The sequence below is a fragment of the Carassius carassius genome, chromosome 3, assembly GCF_963082965.1.
Source record: "Carassius carassius chromosome 3, fCarCar2.1, whole genome shotgun sequence".
In the NCBI taxonomy this organism is placed as follows: Eukaryota; Metazoa; Chordata; class Actinopteri; order Cypriniformes; family Cyprinidae; genus Carassius; species Carassius carassius.
Window position 1 is genome coordinate 19,766,495 of NC_081757.1, and position 24,718 is coordinate 19,791,212.

General features: G+C 38.6%; 1 protein-coding gene across 1 annotated transcript in view; it reads right to left on the reverse strand.

The window, feature by feature from the left end:
* Nucleotides 1–805: 805 nt before the first annotated feature.
* LOC132122631 (otogelin-like) overlaps nucleotides 806–24,718 on the reverse strand; it is a 37,625-nt gene continuing 13,712 nt past the window's right edge. The window contains exons 21-56 of the mRNA XM_059532997.1: nucleotides 24,025–24,099; nucleotides 23,770–23,813; nucleotides 23,471–23,636; nucleotides 17,337–17,444; nucleotides 16,847–16,985; nucleotides 16,617–16,751; nucleotides 14,763–14,906; nucleotides 14,484–14,603; nucleotides 13,862–13,978; nucleotides 13,619–13,775; nucleotides 13,380–13,406; nucleotides 13,116–13,283; nucleotides 12,632–12,910; nucleotides 12,421–12,538; nucleotides 12,230–12,309; nucleotides 9,427–11,822; nucleotides 9,103–9,280; nucleotides 8,844–8,992; nucleotides 8,633–8,722; nucleotides 8,358–8,544; nucleotides 8,010–8,230; nucleotides 7,775–7,913; nucleotides 7,474–7,662; nucleotides 7,176–7,385; nucleotides 6,171–6,275; nucleotides 5,966–6,070; nucleotides 5,563–5,664; nucleotides 5,186–5,284; nucleotides 4,940–4,980; nucleotides 4,736–4,811; nucleotides 4,462–4,640; nucleotides 4,282–4,386; nucleotides 3,762–3,881; nucleotides 3,426–3,471; nucleotides 1,615–1,694; nucleotides 806–1,530 (exon numbers count right to left, since the gene is read on the reverse strand). Of these exons, the coding sequence (XP_059388980.1) occupies nucleotides 1,330–1,530; nucleotides 1,615–1,694; nucleotides 3,426–3,471; nucleotides 3,762–3,881; nucleotides 4,282–4,386; nucleotides 4,462–4,640; nucleotides 4,736–4,811; nucleotides 4,940–4,980; nucleotides 5,186–5,284; nucleotides 5,563–5,664; nucleotides 5,966–6,070; nucleotides 6,171–6,275; nucleotides 7,176–7,385; nucleotides 7,474–7,662; nucleotides 7,775–7,913; nucleotides 8,010–8,230; nucleotides 8,358–8,544; nucleotides 8,633–8,722; nucleotides 8,844–8,992; nucleotides 9,103–9,280; nucleotides 9,427–11,822; nucleotides 12,230–12,309; nucleotides 12,421–12,538; nucleotides 12,632–12,910; nucleotides 13,116–13,283; nucleotides 13,380–13,406; nucleotides 13,619–13,775; nucleotides 13,862–13,978; nucleotides 14,484–14,603; nucleotides 14,763–14,906; nucleotides 16,617–16,751; nucleotides 16,847–16,985; nucleotides 17,337–17,444; nucleotides 23,471–23,636; nucleotides 23,770–23,813; nucleotides 24,025–24,099 (6,895 nt within the window). The 3' untranslated portion in view covers nucleotides 806–1,329. The remainder of the gene's footprint in view (nucleotides 1,531–1,614; nucleotides 1,695–3,425; nucleotides 3,472–3,761; nucleotides 3,882–4,281; nucleotides 4,387–4,461; nucleotides 4,641–4,735; nucleotides 4,812–4,939; nucleotides 4,981–5,185; nucleotides 5,285–5,562; nucleotides 5,665–5,965; nucleotides 6,071–6,170; nucleotides 6,276–7,175; nucleotides 7,386–7,473; nucleotides 7,663–7,774; nucleotides 7,914–8,009; nucleotides 8,231–8,357; nucleotides 8,545–8,632; nucleotides 8,723–8,843; nucleotides 8,993–9,102; nucleotides 9,281–9,426; nucleotides 11,823–12,229; nucleotides 12,310–12,420; nucleotides 12,539–12,631; nucleotides 12,911–13,115; nucleotides 13,284–13,379; nucleotides 13,407–13,618; nucleotides 13,776–13,861; nucleotides 13,979–14,483; nucleotides 14,604–14,762; nucleotides 14,907–16,616; nucleotides 16,752–16,846; nucleotides 16,986–17,336; nucleotides 17,445–23,470; nucleotides 23,637–23,769; nucleotides 23,814–24,024; nucleotides 24,100–24,718) is intronic.

Sequence of the window (24,718 nt, forward strand, 5' to 3'; positions counted from 1 at the left end):
TTATCTGCACATGGATCTAAATGTCTTTATGCACAGTTAAATCTTTCAAAATCTCAGTTCTGGGCAGGTTTTTAATCCAACTAGTCATCACCCTGAAGCTAGGAAAACAACGTCATGACAATGGTTATGGGCTGATAGCACCATATTAAAGGAAACAGACAAGGAAAAAGTATTTAAAACTCCTCCAAAAAATGTTATTAAATAAAATAAATACTAGTTTAAATAGTGAACCAGCAGGTGCTGACAACCAGAAACCATTGAAATGAGTTTTGAAAAATAAATAAATAAATTAAACTCAAACACAAACTCTGCACCTTTAAAAAAAAAAAATATATATATATATATATATATATATATATATATATAATATCATTTTTTTGTAAAGATTTTTTTTTATTTAAAATGAAAATATACATACAGTATAGTACACAATTTAAAACTAAGCATATTATGTATTTTGCAATTCTTCATCAGGTAAAATGTTAAAACCAAGAAAGAGGGCTCCACAAGAAAATATATAATTCTATAAAATATTATAAAATATTTCAATCTATACAGAGGTATTCATTATGACCATCCATTTGCATTTTATTGATGCAACATTGCAATACTGTGGACACAGATATAAAAACAGGAACTTCACATACTCAGTTTTACGTCTAGTATCTCACAAACAAAAGCTAAAGCTGTTCTTAAAATGCATTACTGTATAAAGCAAAATTATGTTGACTTTGCAACAACTTCAGCAACTTCAACAATGACCAGATCACAAAGATACATTATTTTGCATCAGCTGAAGTGCTTCATCGATAAAAGCTATGCATAATTCATACATATTGTACGTGTATTGTACGTGTATAAAATGTTGTATTTTAAGTGAAGCATTGTTCTTATATGGTAATAAATAAATAAAGTGCTCAAAATACAGCATAAGATCAATTATTCAATAAACGTGATTGTTCATAACATGTTATCAAATCACATAATATTCAGATCATTAAGAAGTAACACTACCTGTCGAAAAGCATCTAAATACAATTAGTAAATCTTTTTTTCAGTTTGCTCTGTGGTACAATTCCTTATATACAGATCAGGAGCACATAGCCAGTAACGTTATTACTGTTGCTGTTGGATTCATAAGCTTCCACATTACTTCCTTCATGCATGCACTTCATGTTTAGAACCTTTTCTGAAATATTTAACAATTTATATTCTGTGTATATTCTGATCCGTGAAAAATAGAAAAACTTCCAACACTATGCAGATTTGATGGTCCTTCACGTTCAAGTTGTATGATAAGTAACACTTTCTGTTATTATGGTTTAAGGTTTATGACCACTGGCAGGAACAGTCTGTCGGCTCCTGTATGGTGTAACTAACCCACGTGGAGTTTCCACTGCAGTAGAGTTGGACTGACCGCCGCTGCAGCCCCATCTCTCTGCAGCACTTACAGAAGCGTGCATACGTGTTGATGTTGTAGTTGTAAATACTTGCAGATGGACACTTTCCATCACATGACACTATGTTGACCTGTGAACATGAACATGACCTGTAAACCAGTTTGCAGCCAAATTAGATCTTGATTATAATGGGTATAATCTGAAATGAACTCACCGGTCTGTTACTACGGCAGTCATTCTTTCTAATTGTCATCCTTACTGTCACTTTCTGACATGACTTCCCGTCCTCTTTACCTACAGCATGAAAAGTCAACGGATTATCTTTTTCATCCTGTATGACAATTCTAATTCATTTATTGAATAACTTCTGGTCTCACTATGAGGATTAAGTATCTTCTGATTTAGACTGTCATTTAAAGGGGTCATAGTACCATAAAAAAGTCCTGTAAGTTTCAGAACTCAAAAGCTTCTGGTTAATCTAAAAACATCTCGTATTGAAGGCAGTCTGCCAAAATGTTAGATTCGGTAATGTGCCACTCTATGATGTAACGGTGTGGATAAACACTGTCTCTGCAGAAGAAGATCAACGCCTGCTTCTCAAGAACTCAAGAATGCTGGGATGTCACTTTAAGTGACATCACTGGGTGTCTTTCCCTCTGATTATAAAGTAATCTTTAGATTCAACACATGCTTGAATATGCATAAGATAAATGTTAATTTGAGTGTTGTTACAAAGCGTAATCTGTCTGAAAAAGATGACGCTGAATATTATCATGTCCTTCATGTGTGTTAAAATGATGGGCTTTTTTAATCTGGTCTAACACCACATCTTACCTTTGAATTTTCCAGTTCAATAAAAATTCATAGTATGAACTGTATTTTTTTAAATAGATTTTATAATAACAAGCAGTTCACCTTTTTCATCCCCCCCTAAGATTAAACGTGTTAACTTGTAACTTCAAAGGATTTTAATCACTTGTTCTTGTGATGAATAACTGACAGTGGAAATAATAAAATTCTTTCCCCACTTAGCTGATAAAAAAGTAATCACTATAAAACTACTTATCTACTGAAAATAAATGATACATAAGAATTCACTTGTACTCAGGATCAATATCATTCAATCCACCACCAGATGAGCTATAATACTTACACCAATACTTGATTTTCCAATAAAATACACAGATCAGTAGTGAGCAGAAGCTGTAATGGTTTGAGTAATGTGGCAGAGAAGGCAACAACTCTGGAAGGAGTCAACAGATTTGGAAAACGCTTTGTATTGCTAATGTTGCCACATCACCCAAAACATTACCAAACACCCCATTACCACAAACTACACATACTATGTGATCAGAAGCTACAGCCTAAGCACCCTGAATCATGCAGAGCTACAGAAACTCTCTAACTGGCCACTACCAACAGTACATTGTTGGCAATCAACAATGCACTGCCCAACAGAGCAAAATGGGGAAAGATTTACAGTAGCTGCTTCCAAGAAATATCTGGGAGAAAAGTGACTAGAGGTATAAATGACTTCAGTGAGCAGTTATCTTCAAATCTGTTGAGATTCCTGTATTGTTTGAATAGGGGGAGTACATTGTTGGAAATCAACAATGGTGATGGCGAGCCTTGAGGTCTGATGTTAGTATCAGGTACCTTGTTCACAGTTTGTGCTAACTGTGGGTTTCAAAGGGCTAACAGAGAAGGGGAACAGGGAGCTCGCAGCGCCTGGAGAGATTGTTACAGAACGTTACACTCAGTCTGATGCAAGAAATTAACTTTTTACTGTTGTGTGCATATCAGTGCTTTTAAACAATTCTCGATTGTTCCTAGGATTTATTGTTTTTATGTTAGGTCTATGAATATTGCTCTTTACCTTGATGGTACAGAACAAAAGTCCCGTGTCTTGTTTGTTGTTTTCATTCATACATATTGAGTGCAAAAGACTTGTAGAAGAAACAGATGGAGCTGTATTTTTCTTGTTATAACAAGAGCAAAACAACAGAATGTATCCTCAGTACTCACATGTCTTGCAGCACCCATCCATGTAGCTCACAACGGTGCCCCCAATCTAAGACAAGATGACCATTTTGAAAAATGTAGCAGGGTTCAAACAGTTTTGCAAAATGTTTATTACAGTACTTATTGTTTTATGTATTTTGTCATGAAGGAAGCTGTCAGTATATTATGGAACCACTGCTTAATCACTGAATCAAGACCAGAAAGGTCTCATAAACGCATTATGTATTAGTTTTTTTATAGTGTAGTACATCTCTGTGTCACGTATATGTGTTTGTGTGTATCTTACCTGTACCTTGATGTATTATTTAGGTTTATGGTTATCAAGAAGACAGAATTTACCTTCATGCACTCAGTTTCGTTGAAGGGTGGACAGCTGTAAGGGTGCGAGACGAGCACAGGTCCTGACAGAGTGTCTGTACAGTCATAGTGCATGCAGTCAGACACCCAGCTGCGTCCTGGCTGGAGAGGGAAACACACAAAACACTGTACATTTACTGTACATCACAGCAGAACAAACTCAATAGGGACAAATTGCTGCAAGAGAGTCGTCAAAAAATATGGGATAAAAAAATATTTCAGTGAAATTTTCAAATGTAATAATGGCTTCAAACAACATATTGGCATATAATATCTCATTCTGCAAGGATGCATAAAATTTGTCAAAAGTATCAGCATTGACATTTACTGTGTAATATTACAAAAGTCACTATTTCAAATAAATTTCACCAAAAAAATATTTTGAAAATGTATCATGGTTTCCACAAAAATATTAAGCAGCAAAAACTAATTTAAACAAGTGATATAGCCGTTTAGTTCTGTGCAGCTTTTGTACAGGGTTTTGAGTGGAGGAGAACATCACCTTGTACATAGTTACAGATCCATTCTCACTCCGGATCAGGCAAGAAATGTTCTTACACATTCCACAGCAGCTGCTGGGGTCTTTAGGAGGGATGTATATCTGGTTCTGGAGAACACATAACACCGTTAGGAGGTATCTTGTGTTTGGCTTGTGTGTGTTTTGTACACTTGGAATACTCACAGGCTGGCAGCGTGCAGTGCAGTTAGTGCCAGTGGCTCTGAGGAGATAGAAACCTGTGGCAGAGTCCAGAGTGTGTGTGCACTGTGTGGTGTAACACACACCCTGATCACGATGCTCCACCAGTGTCTGCCCCGGCCGCATCACTCCCCGTTCACCATCTACACACACTGCCTCTCTCACTAAGAATACACACACACATAGAAATGTTCACATACAGTACATACATTTTCTCATGCATCTTCAGAGAATTTCAAACAGACGTGTTTGTTCTCACCACAAAAGAATCGTTTGCAGGCACACCGGTTTTCAGGATCGGACAGAGATGCTCTGTCTAACTGCATACTTTCCCCCTACAACACAATACATCTGATATCAGATATGATCCAACCAGTCAAACAAGAGCAAGAAAAATAATAGAATAATAAATATATGCAAAAAATACAAGGTCATTTTGATACAGTCATTTCTGGTGACTCACCAGAGCACATTTAGGCCGAAGGACTTTCTCACATGCACATTCTAAGAGAGAGAGGAGCTTTATTCTTTATCAGAAACATTTAATATAGATTCACATTCTGTTTCTTTAGCACACATTCACAAACACAGACAAGCAATACACAAACAGACTGACTTACCCTCACACTGATATCACATAAACAAAGACAATCTAATGTACAGTAAGTACTTCGACTTAGAGCACATTGTCATTAGGTTTGGGGCTTACCACATGTCTGTGATGGACAACACTGATCTTGAATCCTTGTGGAAATTACTGCCATGCCAACTGGACATGTGATGTCTAAGCATCGAGAGGTCTCACACACTGCATACATATACACACATCACAGTTACAATAACAATTCACTGTTTCAGTTAAGTTGGTGTTTTGAAGGTACTTCTTTTTGTGGAGCTTGAGGGTTGTCAACTTTTATGTGACTGTTCATTTAAATACATGCAAGTTTAGACTACTTGTTCTTCTGCGGATAATGGTTGTTGTTAAAAAAAAATATATATTTTTTACTGTAACTGGCTTACCATAAGCTCACAACTGGGAATGAAAATGGCGAATGTCTGTCTGTTTAATCATGTGTTTGTACTCACAGCAGTAATAAACTGGACAGCAGCGCTCTGTGCTGTTTGTGTCCACAATCAACAGTTCTCCATCCTGACACACCGGAGCTGCCTCAGAACATTTGTCACACACTAACACAATAAAAAACACACACAAAAAAATGTAGGTAGGCTGAAATCAAATAATGATGACAGGGTGGAAATACATTTTCAAGGAAGAATTTACCCAAAATATAACTTACTATTTACTCTTAGAACATGACTTCTAAAGACTTGGAATGCAATGAACAAGTCAAAATAACTATATTGTATAATATAGTGTTACAGTTCTATTATACAAGTCCTAACAATTTCTCTCTTTTTATTTAATGGGAGAATGTCAGTCATATGGGATTGGAACAACATGATTTTAACATAAATTGTAATGACTTACTGCAGATGTGTGCCAAACAGCAGCTGCCTTCAGCACGAGTGGCGATCAATGTCTGATCCTCACGACACACAGGAATGTCCAAGACACACTGATCAGGATCACACTCTAAAAAAAAAAAAACAATAAACAAAAATTAATTTGTATGCATGCCCAAGTATACAGACTCACAGACACAAGCTTAGACACAAAATATGTCCAAACTCACCACATAAGTATTCTGGGCAGCAGGAGTCCTGCCTATGATATGACACCAACTTCTCACCGTATTTACAATCCATAGGAGCCGCCTTACACATGCTCTGGTTACAAACTGTCACAAAATGAAGGAATAGTTCACTTCAGAAATGAACATTTTTTTCATCATTTACTCACCCTTATGTCATTCCAAACCTGTATAAGTTTCTTATGTTAAACACTATATATATATATATATATATATACACATATATATAATTTTTTAAAGACTTTTGAATAACCAAACAGTTGTTGGACCCCATTGACTTCCATAGTAGGGAAAGAAAAGTAAAAGTGAAGAGACATACAGCCAAGTATGGTGACCCATACTCAGAATTCGTGCTCTGCATTTAACCCATCCGAAGTGCACACACACAGCAGTGAAGACACACACACCATGAACACATACCTGGAGCAGTGGGCAGTCATTAATGCTGCAGCACTCGGGAAGCAGTTGGGGGTTCGGTGCCTTGCTCAAGGGCACCTAAGTCATGGTATTGAGGGTGGAGAAAGCGCTGGACATTTACTCCAGCCACCAACAATTCCTGCCGGACCGTGACTCGAACTCACAACCTTTGGATTATGAGTCCAAATTGCTAACCATTAGACCACGAATTCCCCAAGACTTCTGAAATACTATAGGTCAATCGGGACCATTCAACAGTTGAAAGAAACTTATACAGGTTTGGAACAACATGAGGGTGACTACGTTTTCATTTTTGAATGAACTATCCCTTTAAGCATAGAATAAACAATCTCACAAAGTATCTAAACTTATTAAGTAATGGTAAAATAGTACATTAAATACATTAATATATGAGTTACAGTTATATGCATTAACACATACAATGTCAAATAGCGTTGGGCAGTATCACAATTTTCATTTTAGATTTAGTCATTTGACTAGAAATTCAACTCCAGAATGTTTTCAGAGAAAATCTACTAACATTACGTGTGAAATGATTGTGTAACAAACCACAGGCTTTTTGAGGGCAGCAGCTGCTGTCATCTGCCAGGTTGACTGTAATCTCTCCTGTACGCATGCAGACTGGCTGAGGGATATTACTGCAGTTATACTCCACTGGCACTATGCTGTCGTTTTCACACTTGTACATGCAGCAGCCATCCAGTGAGGCTTTCCAAACCTCCCCAAGAGCACGTGGGGTTCCAAAACTATCAGTACATGCTGCAATATCAACATATCATAACTTGAGTAAATTAATAACAAGGGCTAAATGTCTTTAAAAAGAGAGAGAAACAGACAAGGAACATACCACACTTGCTGGATGGAATGCACAGGGCAGAATAGGGCCGGTGTAATAGAGTTCCCTCTGGACACACACAGCCCTCTGAAAGGCCTGTGCATTGATCTGGGACAAACTCAAACTCTTGGTTTGGGCAAGATGGAGCAGTGCAGGCAGGCAGACATGCTTGGTACCGCAGATTTTCTGGGCACATGAATGCTACACAGGAAAACATTAGAGAACATACCAATAAATAGCATTTAACACCATATACATCTGTGGAAATCATTGTCACTTAAAGCTGTGTTGATATGCCTTGCTAACTACATACGGCAGAAATCAGAGCTCCTCCATTCCATGCAGATGTTGAATTTGTGGCAGGAAGCAGCATAAGCAGCCAAAGCAACACACGGATTATTCACATACTCCACATCTCTTACCCACATCTCACAGAACATTGCTGGAGGGACCTGCAGTGCAAAAAAGCATTGAGGAAATGTAGTCAATAATCACAGGTGTGTTTTGCAGGTTTGGTATTGTTGGCATGTGCATGTTGTGTGCCGTACGTAAGGATGGCAGATGGTGAAGGTACGGTTGCTCAGCATGCTAATGCACTGGGAACAGTCGCCCGTGGTGCAGTTGGCCTCCCTCCGTCTGCTGTGACTGACGTAGCTGGTGGTGTTGGGAATCTGCCAGCTATCGATAAACACGGCCGGATCCTCTTGCTCAGGCACAACTGTACCGTTAGACAGAGTCAGATCATTCAGAGGATTACCATCACAACTACCTGGACAAGGTGACAAAGAGAAAGATGAGAGCGGTGGAGAGTGAGGAACACAAAGAAAGTAGATGGCATTAAAATACGACATGATCATTTTTCCAGTATGTATAATCTGTGGTTATTGGTTTCGTACCACACAAGCCCATTGTGGGGAGTCTGTTGTTATAGCTGTCCATCTCAATCACCATCATGCCTGTAGTGTGGAACCACTGGATCTTCAGACCAGCTGGACTTCGGATTAGATACATGTTTCCTGTGTCCAGAATCTCAAAACCAAATTTCTTAAAACGTGGCTTTGCATACCTGGAGTTCACATATAGCTAGAAAAAAACATTCCATTGTATATTTTGAACCTCTTCAATCATATATATATATATATATATATATATAAAAACGATGGATACTCACGCGTCTCTCCGGACGATTGATGAGCACTTTGTTGGATTTGTGAGTAATGTTTAAAGCAGCCAGACACAAATTGGTAAAGTTCCACACAAGCTGGAAGCAAATAGAATGATATTATGACTTTGATTGTTTTTTTTTTGTATTACACATAAAGAGCACTAGAGTTGTGATGAGCTATCCTGAAGGTTAGTGGAAACAGTTGTGCATATCTCACAGTGTCATCTGCTCCAGAACACTCTTGTACAAGGATGCTGACAGTCTCATTGGGAAGCTGAGCCACCACATATAAAGCAGCTTTATAAATTGCAACACTTTTCCCATCAAATGTGATCAGATTAAGATCAGGAAACACTGAACAACGACCTACATGTCAAAAGAAAAATATATACTTTAATAAACATTCAGTAATTCAACAAATGACAAAATAGAAAAGATCATAGTAATGTATATACAGTAATGCAGGTGTTACTCACATGGACAGTCCCATCGTGGACAACACTTATCACCATTGACCAGTATAGCAAAGCCAAGCAGACCACAGTTTGGAGGGGTAGGATCATATGGGCAGCTCTGAGACTTATTGAAGAGGAGCAACTGGCCACTGACACAAATAAGCTTTGTACATTCATCCACAACCTCTGAATATGGAGACTACAGACACATAAACATCATATTATTTAGTTTAGCATGTAATAGCTGACTTTGGTTATCCAAATATATATGTAAAATATTTGTTCATACCACCACATAATTAAAGACAGCTAATTCTATATAAAAGTATTTTATAATTGACTTACAGTGCACACTCTGCTTGGCTCGAGAGCAGTAGTTTTTGGAACTGCATGCATTTGGCTCGTCATCCAGTGCTCTGTTTCTATCGTGTAGGGCAGGCTGGTCATCACAGATGACCTCAGTGTTGTTTGGGCAGTGTCTGGAGCAGGTGGCATGGCGGTGACTGTGGTACGTTCATCCACCAGAGGGCGCTCAGAAGATGCACTTGTACTGGTTACAGGACTACTCTCAGCGATAGAGGAAGTAGGCGGATGTGTTGAAATGGTAGTCTGGGTAAAAACTGATGCCACACTAGGCACTGGAGTTGTTCCAATTGATGAAAGCAGTGTTGTGGTCTGACCAGTTTTAGTGGTGTACTCTGTAAATCCAAAGGTGTATTCAGAGATGTCATGAATGTGTGTTGGAAGTGTGCTAGAAGTAGCAACATGCATACTAGAAGAAGTTCTGTCTATGGAAACAGTGGTCACTTTATCTGTAGAAGTGATTGCAGGTGTTCTCAATGTTGTTGCATTCCTAGTTGGAGGTGAGATGCTGGTTGTGGCCACAACTTGTGGAGTTTCTCGTAGTGTCGTAGCCACAGCCACCTGTGAGGTCAGGACTTGTGTGACACGGGTTGTGAATTCTGGAGACATTGTGGAAGAAAAGGTGCTGGAGGACTCATGGACCAGTGCTGATGTCTGGGTTGTCGCAGTGGTTGACAGCACAGCTCTATCTGTGTCAAGAGAAACCCTAGTTGTCTGAGTGACAGAATGAATACTCAAAGGTCTAGCTGTGGACGTTTGAGTGGTAGAAATTATCTCTTCCTCAGCTGCAGTAGATGTTAGCAGAGGTGTCTCAGAAGTGATAATTGTTTTTGTGGTTTTTGTTGGGGCTTGAGGCACTGATGTTGCCATTGTAAGTATGGATGGTGAAGCTGGAGAAATCTCAGGAAGTGCAGATGTGGTGCTTGGAGTTGTCATAGAATAAGGAGGATGAACTGGTGATGTGCTGACTTTGTCTGAAAAGAGAGCAGTGGTGGAAACTAAACCCCAGTGAGACTCTGTAGGGCCCAGTGTAGTAGAAGCAGAGGCATCTCTAGAAGTTGTCTTGTCAGTAGGTGACACATGTGATGTAAGCAGTGTTGATGTTTCTTCTGTAGGTGCTGAGGTGAATGGGATGCTGGTGTAGGTGGTAAGTGGTGTCTCTGCTATCCTGGCACTGGTTTGGGTTGTTTCTGGTGTTGGAGTTGATGTGGTTTGGATTACTCTCCAATCCGTCTGTAATGTTATATCAGTTGTTGGAACATCAGGATAAGGATATATAACAGATGTTGGTTGATAGGTTATTTTTGCTGTGGTTTCTGTTGGCACAAATGCAGGAGCTTGAGAGGACACTGTGGTGATGAAGGCTGCTGGAGCAGCTGTGGGCACAGACACTGTTGTTTTTGAAGTTTCGGGTTGCTCTGAGGTTGATGTTGAAGGAATAAAAGGTGTAATTTGAGTGGAAGTTGGTGTTGGAAAAGCAGAACTTGTGGATTTTACTGTAATGTGAGTGGTTGAAGCTTCAATATCTGTAGAGGAAGTGGAAATGGTAGTGATGTCCAAAGTCCCATGTGTTTCAGAGGTGCTCTCTGGGGTCTTCACAGTGCGTAAAGATGTTGGAAAGGACATTTTTTCTGTGGCGATAGAGGTACTTGACTCTAATATAGATGTTGTAGTTGATGGTGAGGTGGACTTTGTTGTGCTGATGATTTCAGCAGGAAACTGTGTACTGCCACTAGAAGTCACAGAGGGTGTTGTAGTCTTTTGAGTAGATATAAAGGCCTCTGTGATTCTGGGGGTCTCGGTACTAGAGGTGAGGGGAGAGGACACTTTGACTGTAGGGGAAGTGGCATCTGTGGAGCTTATGCTGGCTGAGACTGGAAGCATAGGCGTGGTCGGCTCTTTACTTGAGGTAGACGACAGAACGGGACTAAAAGTCGACAGTGAGGGCATAGCTGTGGTACGTGTGAGAAGTGTTAAAGACTCTGTTGGCCTGCTTGTTGTAGAGGTCTCTGAGAGAGTTTCTGAGAGAGACACTGGGCTAGTGTGCAATGTGGTGGAAGAAGTGGAACTGTGGGGGATGCTTGGTGCTTCTGCGGTTCTCTCAGTGGAAGCCAGTGGGCTTGGGGAGAAAGAAGTGGATGTTGTTAAAGTGGTAATGGTTTCCACCACTCCAGGTCTGATAGGAGAAGATGTAAGCTTGGCAGTGCTTGGCATGTGTGCTGTAGGTGTGAAAGCAGTGGTGCTAGACCCTGACACTGTTGAAGAAGTGAATGATATTGAAACCACTGGACCACTCAAGGTAGAATGCTCTGAGGAGGATGTTGATGATATTGCAGTACTGGGTAGCGTGAATGGAGGAGCAACAGCAGGCTTAATGCCTAAACACAAATACAGCATTTATTAGATACTGCACAAAATATCTAATCTTAACTGATATAGCTAATTGTGTTACTTTAAGATAGATAAACTGGAGCTTGGATTTACTATCGCAATAAAAAGACAAAAAACAAAATAATTGCTCCATTTACAAATAGTGTTAAGAAATATTTTTTTTCAAAGACTGTTAGCATAAAAGCAATAAAAAATTGACCCCCCCCCCAAAAAAAGACTGTTAGCATTAGGCTGGAAACTGTAACTGAAAGGTAACATAAGCTGCCTTAGTCAAATCATATGAAAATGATTGTGGAAGTAAATCCCAACCTATCATTTACCTCATTCAAATGAAAAATGTCAGTGATTTTATTTTAAACTAGCGGTGTTAGAAGTAACACAAATAGTAGCTTACAGTCCTCCATAAAGACACATCTGTGAGTGACCTCGTCTAGAATCATGTGACTTGGACACTGAGGCAGGCATCCCTCAACCCTACAGAAAGGTGCATGTCAGCCATATCACTTTACACAATTTAGATTCTTGTAAATATTGGCAGAAAACAAATGTTTGGGGGTCTGCATGCATAAATGTGTGTGCTCTTACTTCAGGATACTTGCACAGCTCAGACCTGATGGGTCACTGCATGTCCTGAAGCATGGACTCACACATGATTCATACCGCCACTGACATCGAGGACCCATTGGATAGTGGGGTATGCCCCCTGTAGTAAAAATAATGATTTGAAAAAAAGCAAGTCATAATATTTCTGTGTGATTATAAGCAAGGTTGTGCGCATATGTAGCCACATGCTGACCTGTCAGTTTAAATAGAGTAGCTCGGCGGTACCGATCGGAGTGACTGTATTTCATGAGTTGGAGTCTGGACAGCATGAAATGCAGAAAAAACCCTGGCTTTGCCAGGGACTCTAGCGAATCAAAACTTGATATCCAGGTGTCTCTGTGAAGAACAAATGTAGCTGCATCCCAAAATGCTTCAGCTTCTTCCCACTTCTGCAGTCTCAGCTGGCCACTGCGCTCTGCTTTTAAGAAGTAGTTGGGTCTGTCTGCCGCCTCAAATGACACCAGAGATGTGTCTGCAGCATTAACAACATACCCATTAAAAAAAGCAACATATACAGTATATATATAAAATAATATAATACATCTAAAGTAGAAGATTTTTGCTTCAAAATGTTTAGATTTGGTCTGAAATGTGTACGTTTTAGTATTTACTATATATTTACAAAAGTGACTTTATAATTTTTATGCTAATTGTGTGCTTTTGTCTGTCTGACTGACCATGTGGTCTGGCTTTGCTGATGCCTGGTGTCATCATGAACAATGTCAGGATCTCATCAGTACTGGTCAATTCTCTTTTTGGGAACACCAGTCCACTTGTCTTATTGGCTGCCAACAGTGTTCCTCTCTCTCTGTAGGTCAATAGCTTCAGTGGCCCTTTCCCTAAAACTATGCAGATGTGCATTTCCACACACACACAAATATCAAAATTTAACATCTCTCAGACAAATACAAATATTATTATCATTAAAACTAAAGATGTACCTTTGTTGTAGTATTCACAGTCATAAGCTGTAAGAGGAAGAAGATAGTGTAACACATCATACAGTACCATAAAAACCAGTCATGTGATGAAAAACTGTAATGTAGATTACTCAGTTCCTTCTTCCTCCAGACTTTCATTATCTTTTAGAAGAATATTAATTCACCGTTGTATACCCAGTTATTGATTATTATCACAATGATTGATTCTAGGAATATGACTGGGCTGAGGTGTCACTCACGGCAGACAGAAGGGGAGCGCCAATCGATGGTGACGCCCTTTTGGCAGCAGCGGTGAGCATATGCTGCAACACTGGTGCAGAAACACTCACAGTCTCCTCCACGGTTGCAGCCACAGGTGTCCACCAGGCAGTTCATATAGAACCATGTGACATCTACCTACAGAGCATCAAACACCTTTAAACATAGAAACGCTCATGTACATTATGACTCGGTGTGAATGCTGTTATCTGTGATCAGCTTACCACAGGGTGGCAGACTTGGAACACTTCACTGAGCAAAATCCCACACTGTCTTTTTGCAAAGGGCTCTCGAAGAGGATTCAGATTGCAGGGGTGCCTTATATCACCACTGTTCACACACTAATGGGACATTCACACACAAACAGACACTTTCAGTGTAAAGAGTTTGATTAAAGTGTTTGATTTGTAGCTACCGCCACATTTTAGACATTCTGAAGGGCAAAAACACAATGTTTAGCCATCTAGCAAGGAGAATTAGATAAAATTGTGCATACACTACTGGTAAAAAGTTTGGAATAATTACGATTTTCTAATGTTTTTGAAAAATCACTCACCGAGGCTTTAAACAGTAAAAGTACAATATAAAACAACTAATTTCTATTTGAAACCATCAAAGGAATAATTTACATTTTAAAATATATAGAAAAGGTATTTAGAATTGTAGTAATTAGACTGGGATTTAAATGTCAATTTCACAATATTACTGTATTTAAATTACATTATTATTTTGATCAAATAAATGCAACCTGGGTAAGCATAAAATACTTTTTTCAAAAACTTAAAAAGTCCTGATTATTCCAAACATTTGACTGGTAGTGTATGTGTGTTTATCTGTGTGACATGCCTCTGCCGCTGTCCAGCTGTTGCCAAACTCCTGTGGTGTTGATGAGTCAATGTTCTCTGGTGTTCTCATCTCATTCGCTGTCTTCTGATCAAAGTTCCCACAAAGACCGGTTAGCTTGCCCTAAAATAGCCAAAAACACACAAATACACACCTGTAATCAAAACTGATCTGCAAATGACCGATTGGCAAAACTACTAATGTTTACACTTACTGCAGAGTCAGGAATCAGTTACATCTTCTTTGTGTGTGTATGTTATTGTTTTTTTTTTGTTTTTTTACCTGCCAGCGTGGCCCAGCTTGTATATGTACAGTGGTTTTTCTGTCCCACAGCACTGTAAGGTCTTCTCCAAGAAGATGCACAATGGTATAGTATCCTGCTTGCCAGATATATACTTTCTGCCTGTCGATCACACTTGATGGGTTCTGCATGTGAAATATATCCGCAGAATGTAATCAAAGGTTGTTAGAGTACCTCAGTGGTTTCACACCAAACCAGTGTTTTGAGAAACAGAAGACTGCAGATGCAACACCCTCACCACTATGATGCATTATGACCAACAGTATGATGCAACAAAATACAGGTGCTGGTCATATAATTAGAATATCATCAAAAAGTTGATTTCACTAATTCCATTCAAAAAGTTAAACTTGTATATTATATTCATTCATTACACACAGACTGATATATTTCAAATGTTTATTTCTTTAATTTTGATGATTATAACTGACAACTAAGGAAAATCCCAAATTCAGTATCTCAGAAAATTAGAATATTACTTAAGACCAATACAAAAAAAGGATTTTTAGAAATCTTGGCCAACTAAAAAGTATGAAAGTGAAAAGTATGAGCATGTACAGCACTCAATACTTAGTTGGGGCTCCTTTTGCCTGAATTACTGCAGCAATGCGGCATGGCATGGAGTCGATCAGTCTGTGGCTGTCCTGAAATCCTGAATTCTGCATCTCCATAAAGTTGGTCAGCAGCAGGAAGCATGAAGTGCTCTAAAACTTCCTGGTATGCGGCTTTGTTAACCTTGGACCTCAGAAAACACAGTGGACCAACACCAGCAGATGACATGGCACCGCAAACCATCACTGACTGTGGAAACTTTACAATGGACCTCAAGCAACGTGGACTGTGTGCCTCTCCTCTCTTCCTCCAGACTCTGGGACCCTGATTTCCAAAGGAAATGCAAAATTTACTTTCATCAGAGAACATAACTGACCACTCGGCAGCAGTCCAGTCCTTTTTGAGGCGAGACGCTTCTGACGCTGTCTGTTGTTCAACAGTGGCTTGACACAAGGAATGTGACAGCTGAAACCCATATCTTGCATACGTCTTTGCGCAGTGGTTCTTGAAGCACTGACTCCAGCTGCAGTCCACTCTTTGTGAATCTTCCCCACATTTTTGAATGGGTTTTGTTTCATAATCCTCTACAGGGTGTGGTTAGCACTATTGCTTGTAGACATTTTTCTACCACATCTTTTTCTTCCCTTCGCCTCTCTATAAATGTGCTCAGACACAGAGCTCTGTGAACAGCCAGCCTCTTTTGCATTGACCTTTTGTGTCTTGCCCTCCTTGTGCAAGGTGTCAATGGTCGTCTTTTAGACAACTGTCAAGTCAGCAGTCTTCCCCATGATTGTGTAGCCTACAGAACTAGACTGAGAGACCATTTAAAGGCTTTGCAGGTGTTTTGAGTTAATTAGCAGATTAGAGTGTGGCACCAGGTGTCTTCAATATTGAACCTTTTCACAATATTCTAATTCTCTGAGATACTGAATTTGGGATTTTCCTTAGTTGTCAGTTATAAACATCAAAATTAAAAGAAATAAACATTTGAAATATATCAGTCTGTATGTAATGAATGAATATAATATACACGTTTCAAAGTTTCACTTTTTGAATGGAATTAGTGAAATGAATCAACTTTTTGATTATATTCTAATTATATGACCAGCACCTTGTAGATATTCTGCCAAAGTATATTAACTCCCACCCGGGGATTTAAATTTACAGAATATGGTTGGGGCACATTAAATGTAATTGGTGACAGCTGTAGGCATTTTTTTTTTTAATTCAGGCATAATTACACTATTTTATGGTGTTAAACAGAAAGAGAAAAGCTCACTCACAGGTTTGCCGGTGTCATCATCAAACACAATGAAGGAGTGTCCAAAGGAGATGAGGAGAGATTTCCTGCAGATCACACCACTCTCAAAGCAGTCAACATTCTCTGAGGTCACAGTCATCATTGCATCTAATGAGCTCTAACACACAGGAGCACACATTAGCAGTCAACAACAATACAGTTTTATAAGAATATGAGATATGGGAATATCTGGATCTGTTGCTAAAAGTTCACCTTGACCAAGTACACCTTGCATGCCCCAATATAATCAAACAGGAAGCCATCAAATGTTCGGTAGTGTCGATCTCCATAAGCCGTGCACATTGAGGGACATGGGCGGAACTCACACTGAAACGTGCCGTGCTGACACACACTGCAAAATAATAACATTCAGACCTGAGAAAGTTTCACTGCACATTTCTCTCTTCCCTTTTCCCTAGAGAGATGATAAGTTAATAGGTTTATGCAGAGTTTCAGTGACATTTTATGTCTCTACCAATTTGCTACAATAATATCTGTAAAACATTGGAAAATTACATTGTTATGCATACGTTTCCTCATATTCATAACCTAAAACAATGAAGTACCAAACTTCAAGTGACAACATACCTGTATTCTTATTTTATATAATATTTCTAGGAGTACTGTATGTAAAGATCAAATATAAAAAACTGACTATTCACATAGAAATGAATGCACAGAATGTGAGTTATTGTAGTCTCACCATTGATGGCAGGGGGACGAGACTCTGTCTCCTGGATAATATTCTTTCCCTTTCCACAAACACGGACATGCATGTGCCTCGAAACATTCATCACCATGCTTGAGGAGCCTGAAATACACACATGCACAGTGCATCGTGCCTGTGAACATACTGTACTAAAACAGCACACAGGATGCATGTGTGAGTTTGTTTAGGCATGCAAGTATGCCATGCAAGAATAATGCAAGAGATTCTGCCTGAGACAAGAATATTTGGATGGGTGGTGCGATGAAAGAAAAATCTGACTGGTGACATGAGAAAAGCAGCCTATTCTCATTCTCACAGATCCAAAGAGCTTCTCTCTCTCTGATAAAGATCTTGTAATATTGCAGTGAATCATTTCCATTGGCCTGAGGGTCTCTGAGAGTTCCCAGCACACTGTCTGTTAGAACTGAGTAAACTTACACCCCAGATAGACAGGCGTTAACAGCTCTCTTTATCCCACAGCCAGAACGCTGGATCACTTACTGCCATCAAAGAATGCATGATCACCTGCTCCTGTTCTGCATGCATTAATTAAGAAACAAAGAGATGGATCCATAACTTAACAATCACATACTCCATTGCTCAGCAATTATTGTCATGCATCAATGACATTGCTCTCTCTGTACAAAGCAGACTTGAGAAAATAAAACCATGACCCAAACGAAAACTCAGGGATAAAATTACAAAAATACTGAAAAGGAGGTTTTGTGTTCATAATTGTAATTATTGTTTTCAAATGACTATAAAAAAAAGCCATTGCGTGATGAGTAAACTGAAAGGACTTATGTTATATTGAGAACAATTAATAAGGTACAATTTCATGAATATGAGGTTGCTGTCAACTTCTCTTTATTCTAATAGATTGAAAATTGGACAGAAAAGGAGCTGAAGTGATTATTCAATACTGAGTATTCTGAATGCAAACAGTCAGTCCATCAAGAAAGAATCATTGATTTCACAGGAGACAATATTCAAAGTTCAGTGCACACACAGCCTAGGTTGCTTGTTTCTTTTAACTCCAGCAAATAGTTTAAGATTTTGATGTTTCTGGTTGAGGGTTAATGGTGGCACAGGTAATATTCCAGCCAAAGGCTCAGTTAGATGTCGATATGTGGAGTTTTTACTGTATGTGCATGGTTTGACATACACCAGCTGTATGAACATCCTTGCGCAAACCCAGACCTCTCACACAACACATAAATAAAAAAAAAATACATCTAATGATTAAAACAGTCTACGCAATCTATTTTTAAAGAACTGAAAACAGAAACTCGAAAAAGGTCAAGCAGACAAATCAGTTCAAACTAGGTTAGTTCAAAGTCAAAACTGGAAGTGCACCAAAAAAAAAAATCAAAGCACACTCCTCACCGTTTCTCTCTTGTCCATTAAGCTAAGGGTGATGCTGATACCCCATCCCTCATGGGAGCAGCAGTTATAGGAGTGTTTTTGTGAACTGGGGAATTCCTGCACTAATGAGAGCGAGTAATTACCCCCTCCTCCACCCCAAGCAAAGTGGTTAATGGCAGCGATGCTTATTTACGCAGTAAACAGGTGCACAGCTGGATCAAATAACTGATAAGCTGCTTAAAGACATTCCTATAGTCCATACTTCAAAATCAGCACATTTTCATTTGTCAAGATGGAAAGAAAAGAAAGAAAACTACACGAAAAGAAAGGCATCTTTATGTATCTATGCTCTTGCTGCGCTGTGCTATGCTAAAGACCTTTGGCTTGTGTGAATACCAATGTTTTCTGAACAATTGTTTTCTCTCTTAGGGTTAAGGTCAGGTTTAGGGTTAAAGGTTAAGGTCAGGGATCAGTGCAGATTACCTCTACTTCTTCTCAGGTGTAATGCATATGACTGGGTCTGAGACGCCACAGTTGAGACTCTATACTATACAATGGTACTCACTGCATTTTCACCCAGAGATTGTGTCACCCCAAACTGAAACATCTTTAACAAACTTTGACAATTAAAGAAAAAAGAAAAAAATCCACTCTGCGGCCACTAGCCGATGTGAGGTGCATTTCCTAAAAGCATTGTTAGCCAACTAATTTGTCACATTAACATGCATCAACACACGTTTCCTCAGATTATAAACTAAAGTGAGAAATGTGAGAACTTTAGTACAAGACTCCAAAGTAGAAGCACACCTGAGAGATGTGATAATGTTTAATAATAGAAAGAAAAAAATCCTATCTTTAGTAATTAGTGGACTAGTTTTCTGGGCATGAACAGGTGCACTGAGGAATTCAACCCGCTTGTAAGGTCTAGCTCACGTATCAAACACAGCTAACACACACACATTATACTGTTTCTAGTGAGACACTGCGCTCTGAATGAGACGGGCTGTGACTATGTATGTATGTGTCTGTGTGTAAAAGGCTATGGCTGCTGGAAAGTCCCCGAAAAAGGTCTAGAGCATCAGAAGTCTCATGACAGTGTTCCAGAGGGCAAACAATCAAATACGTTACATTCTGCCTTTTACAGTCACTCTTGGGGCTTTCAGATGTACACATTATAAAAAATTGACAATCAGCAATGGATTCCTTCTGCATTTCTTTTTGGAATTAGCTAAATAGGTGAAATCACAGGTAAAATGTCTAAACTATTAAATCTTGATACATTTGAGATGCTAGATTACACAAGATATAACGTCTTGTTTTCTGAAAAAAAAATCTAAATAAAGTGAGTTTACAATACAAAACAAGAAAAAATACAACAACAAAAACAACATTAATTCAACAGAAAAAAAACATTTAGTTTAAGTATAAATGCAATTAATTTTTATAGTTTATTTTGTCATTTTACTTATTAAATAAATTTATCGTGATTTAAGATCATTTAGATATTTGTACTGGAAAACAAGACAAAAACCTTTTTTTGATATATATATTTTTTCTTTTATTTTTTGCTGTGTAATATGAGTTTGCCACCCATTGTGGACATTGCTTTTGTTAATTTCTATCCCATATTCAACATCCTGCTGCTACTATACCACTCAACTATAATGATATTAGACCACATGTATAGCACATTTAACATTTCCAGACTTATCAATAATCTCATCACTACTTCACATAGTGGCATAAGGGGCCTTTGTGCCATATTTACACCAGCCCAGATGCCAAACTATCGAGTTGCAGGAATTTATTAAACACTCATGACAGAATCTCAGCCATGATATTTCTTTCCCATGATGCTCTTGACTAATGTTTTTCTGTTTAAAAGGTCAATAAGTCAGAAGAAGGTGAATCACACACACACAGCCATCTAAAATATCACATCCCCTCTGTGTGCAGTAGAGACTCGAGTTACTCTCAAGATACATCCGTGACCTCACAGCCCTTTCACTACATGGCTGATGAATTTTCATGAGAGATTTTCACTTTGTATTGAGAGTATTAGATTGCCTTTGTAATTCAGCGTTGGGAATGTCTGAGGATTCACAAACCAAGTGTTATACTCATTCCAACCACAAATGTAAAAATAACCATTAAATCAATCAGATGAGCAAAAAAGAAAAAGAAAAATCAACAGCAATTAATCACAGAGAAGAAACATTTAGCACACACTCCAATATGCAGCAACCAAATCAAATGTGTAAAGAACAAAAAGTGTTAACACAAATAATATAAAAAAAACAGAACATGGCATGTTCCCAGACCCTCTTGCTGGTGTTGGTAAAAGGATAACTGAGACGAGGTCTTATCATGCTGTTATGGCTGAGGATGGCTTTAGGAAGTTAAGCTTGTGATATGGCACTTAACCTCCGTTTGCTTGTGTAGACACTGGTATTAAATGTATCAGATGACAAAAATCCATCTATAGAGCAGGAGTCGTGCTCTCTGAAGCCCCCTTAGTGGGAACGTGACGCGAAGGGGAGAAAAGAGGGGGAAGTGGAGTTGAGCGACAAAGAACTCTTTTCACCTGCCGTAGACAGCAGCAAAGGTTCCCACTGAGTCAGCGGAGACCCTTTAACTGATCTGTATCGCCATCATCACCTGCTCCGGCAGACACCATCCGAGTGAGACCTCAACATGTAGAGCAGAATGTCATCTGTCCGTGATAGAGAGCCGGGGAGTATGTGTGCTTCTGGTTTTTAATTATGTGGAGGAAATATTTGAATGGAATTTGATTAGGAACATTGTGTGACACAGATAAGCTAAAAAAACCCCCACTGTATGAATGCATGTGTAATGGAAATGAGTAGTTCCTGACACTCCTCGGGCGATTCCACCCACTGAGCTTAGCCATGGATCACTGCCCCATCACACACGTAAATACTGTACACATACAGCCATTCACCTACTAAATCCTCTACATCACACACAAACACGGAAACATCTAACCTTTTAAATATATAAAAATAAAACTACCAATACAGACCAAGAATAAACATACTCAGGAACATTTCGGGAGTTTGGTAAAAGTGCTTTTGCATTTGAAAACCATTGAATAAATGAAACCAAAAGCAATCACATTAAAACTCCAAAAACATTAAAATTACTCCAAAAACATCCAACTGAAGAAGAGAGTAGTAAATGGCACAACAGCAGCACACTTACAAAAAGCACCGTGATAGCCCCATGTTTTTTGGACATGCTATCATAATACAAAGGTAAACTTTTAAGTGCCTTCACTATAAATCACATTAAAAACCCATATAGCATGAATTTGCTCAATTAACACTTTTATCTTCATGTCTCTATATTATACTTTATCTTTACTATATTTTTTCTGTATTATAAATATGTGTGTAAGATTCAATGGACACAAGTTGAACTAAAGCAAGGAATCTGCTACATATATACTACTTGTATCTTTCATTTTAATGAAAAAAATCTTTGTTAGTTGGAGGTTTTAAACTTGTCATTTTGAGTCCCTTTTGATTGTTTATTGGACATGCTAGTTTTTAATCTAGGTTTTTTTGTTCTGTCTGGAAGACCATTTTCTCTATGTGATGATTGGGTGAGCTCTCAAATCGGCAGGACTTTGCACCAAATAGCCAGTAATTCAAACTATAAAAACATATTATAAAAATGTAAAGTAATTATTTTCCATTTTTATATACTTTAAAATGTCATTTATTTTGATGTCAAAAGTTTAATTTTCAACAGACATTACTTCAATTTCATAAAATATTTTAAATGTTGATATGCTGCTTTTTATATTATTACTCTTGTTGCTCGGTGAATAGAAAGTTCAAAAGAAATGATAAAAAAAAATTTTTGGTAACACTTAAGGATAGGGACTGAATCTCACTATTAACTAGTTGCTTATTATGCCTATTATTAACATCGCCGCCGCTCCCACCACGCGCATCACGCACTGTGCGTAGGGCACCAAGTGCTGAGGGGGCACCAAAAATAGCCTAATGAATTTTTTTTTTAAATGTCAGTATTATTTCATTAGCCTATAGAAATATTAGCCACATTTTAGCCATGTATATGTAACAAAAAAGGGGGAACAAGAAAGATATTTAATAATTGCTCTAGTCTAGTCTAGAAAGTACCCCCCCCCCCCCCCCCCCCCCGTGCCGGATGGTCCGTTCCGGTTGTTCGCGCGGGCGAACGTTTTTTTTTTTCTCGGGGTCGGGGTGGGGGGCATCATAAAGGAATTATGCTTAGGGCACCAAAATGGCTAGCAGTGGCACTGATTATTAACATACTGGCTGTGTATTGGTACTTATAATGCACATATTCTGCATGACCATATTCTACATCCCTAATCATACACTATACCAAAACCTAACAACTACCTTACTAACTATCAATAAGCAGCAAACTAGGAGTTCATTGAGGCAAGAGTCATAGTTAATGGTTTATTAATAGGGAGAACTGGACCTTAAAGTGAAGTTTGACCAAATCTTTTGTAACATTATAAAAGTTTTACTAAAAAATATTGTACTGATCCCAAACCTTTGAACTGACAGTGTTTGATATAAGTCTTTCATAACACATTGAGTTTAGCGTTTATAATCTTGTCTATTGCCTACTGCCATTTGTAAATATTGCGAGGCTCCAGCTGCCACTGGTATATAAATTAATAGTCTACCATAGTATGTTTTTGTAAGTGAAAACAGAATGACAACAAAGACCTTACTCACCCTGCGGGACAGACACAGCCAGGCACACACGGCTCATGGGTGGAGCAGGTGAGGTTGAGCAAATACGATTCACAGGTCTGTTCACAGGCTAAACCTTTATTGGCCGTGTGGCCGTCTACTCGGTTCTCACAGTCCTCATAAAACTGCCCTGGTGGACACAGGGTATCTGAAAGAGGAGAGAACACACACTGAACTTAAACACTGTAGACATGAAAATTCAAACCAACTGCAAACACTACAGATATTCAAAGAGTTTCACACAGATAAACTACAACAGCATGCTGAAATACAACACTCACCAATAACTGAGCTCTGGGAAACAAATTTTCCATCTTGGCAAATTCTGTTTGAGGTAAAAAAAAAAAAAAAAAGGGATTTTAACTGATGTGAGGCAGTGAGTCTTTTGTACTGGGCTGCTGTGATATCTTTACCATGCCAATATATACTGATAAAACACTGACAAAACACAAAAAATAGCTTTTATTGGGAATGTGATATGTTGAAGAGTTTGACAGTGTGGTGACATTTAATATGAGTGAATAAGACAATCTTACTGTACACCTGATGATGTCAAGATCACATCTCCAGGAGAATAGTCAGCACCAAGAAAACTGCATGGACATTCACTCCTGTACCACAAAATATTAGAAAAATATCTGACTCTGAATCAATAAATTATGCAAGGAGAAAATATAACTGAAGGTGCATCCCAAATCGCATACTTATGCACTATTCTAAGACGTTTTGTAGTATAAATAGTGTGAGTAGTGCGTTCACACTGAAAATTCAAAAAAGAAAAAGTGCACTTTAAAAACCCGGATGATGCGTGGAATGTTGGACACTTCACGCACTCAACTGTCGCAGCTTTAATAATGCAGCGAAGGGGGAGGGGCTATCAGACTCCGATTATGAATGACAAAATAATCGTTTATAATTCATACACTACATCGTTGAGTACATAGTGCATAAGTACATAGTGTATGAGTGCATAGCGTATAATGCATCATTTGGGATGCAGATTTTAATTCTGTACAATTTAGTTAAATAACACAATGTCTTCTTAACCTAACGCTGAAAGCTACAATACTGCATAACAGCGCAGCCAACCACAAGATGTTTACTGTACAGATGTAAGGAGTGAGGATGATTGCAACGTTTCAGCTCACGTGACCTATGAGACAATAAAATCTCTCTGAGCTGTTTTAGAGAGTTGAGTTAGTACAGTTCAGGCCACAGTGCAGCGGTTGA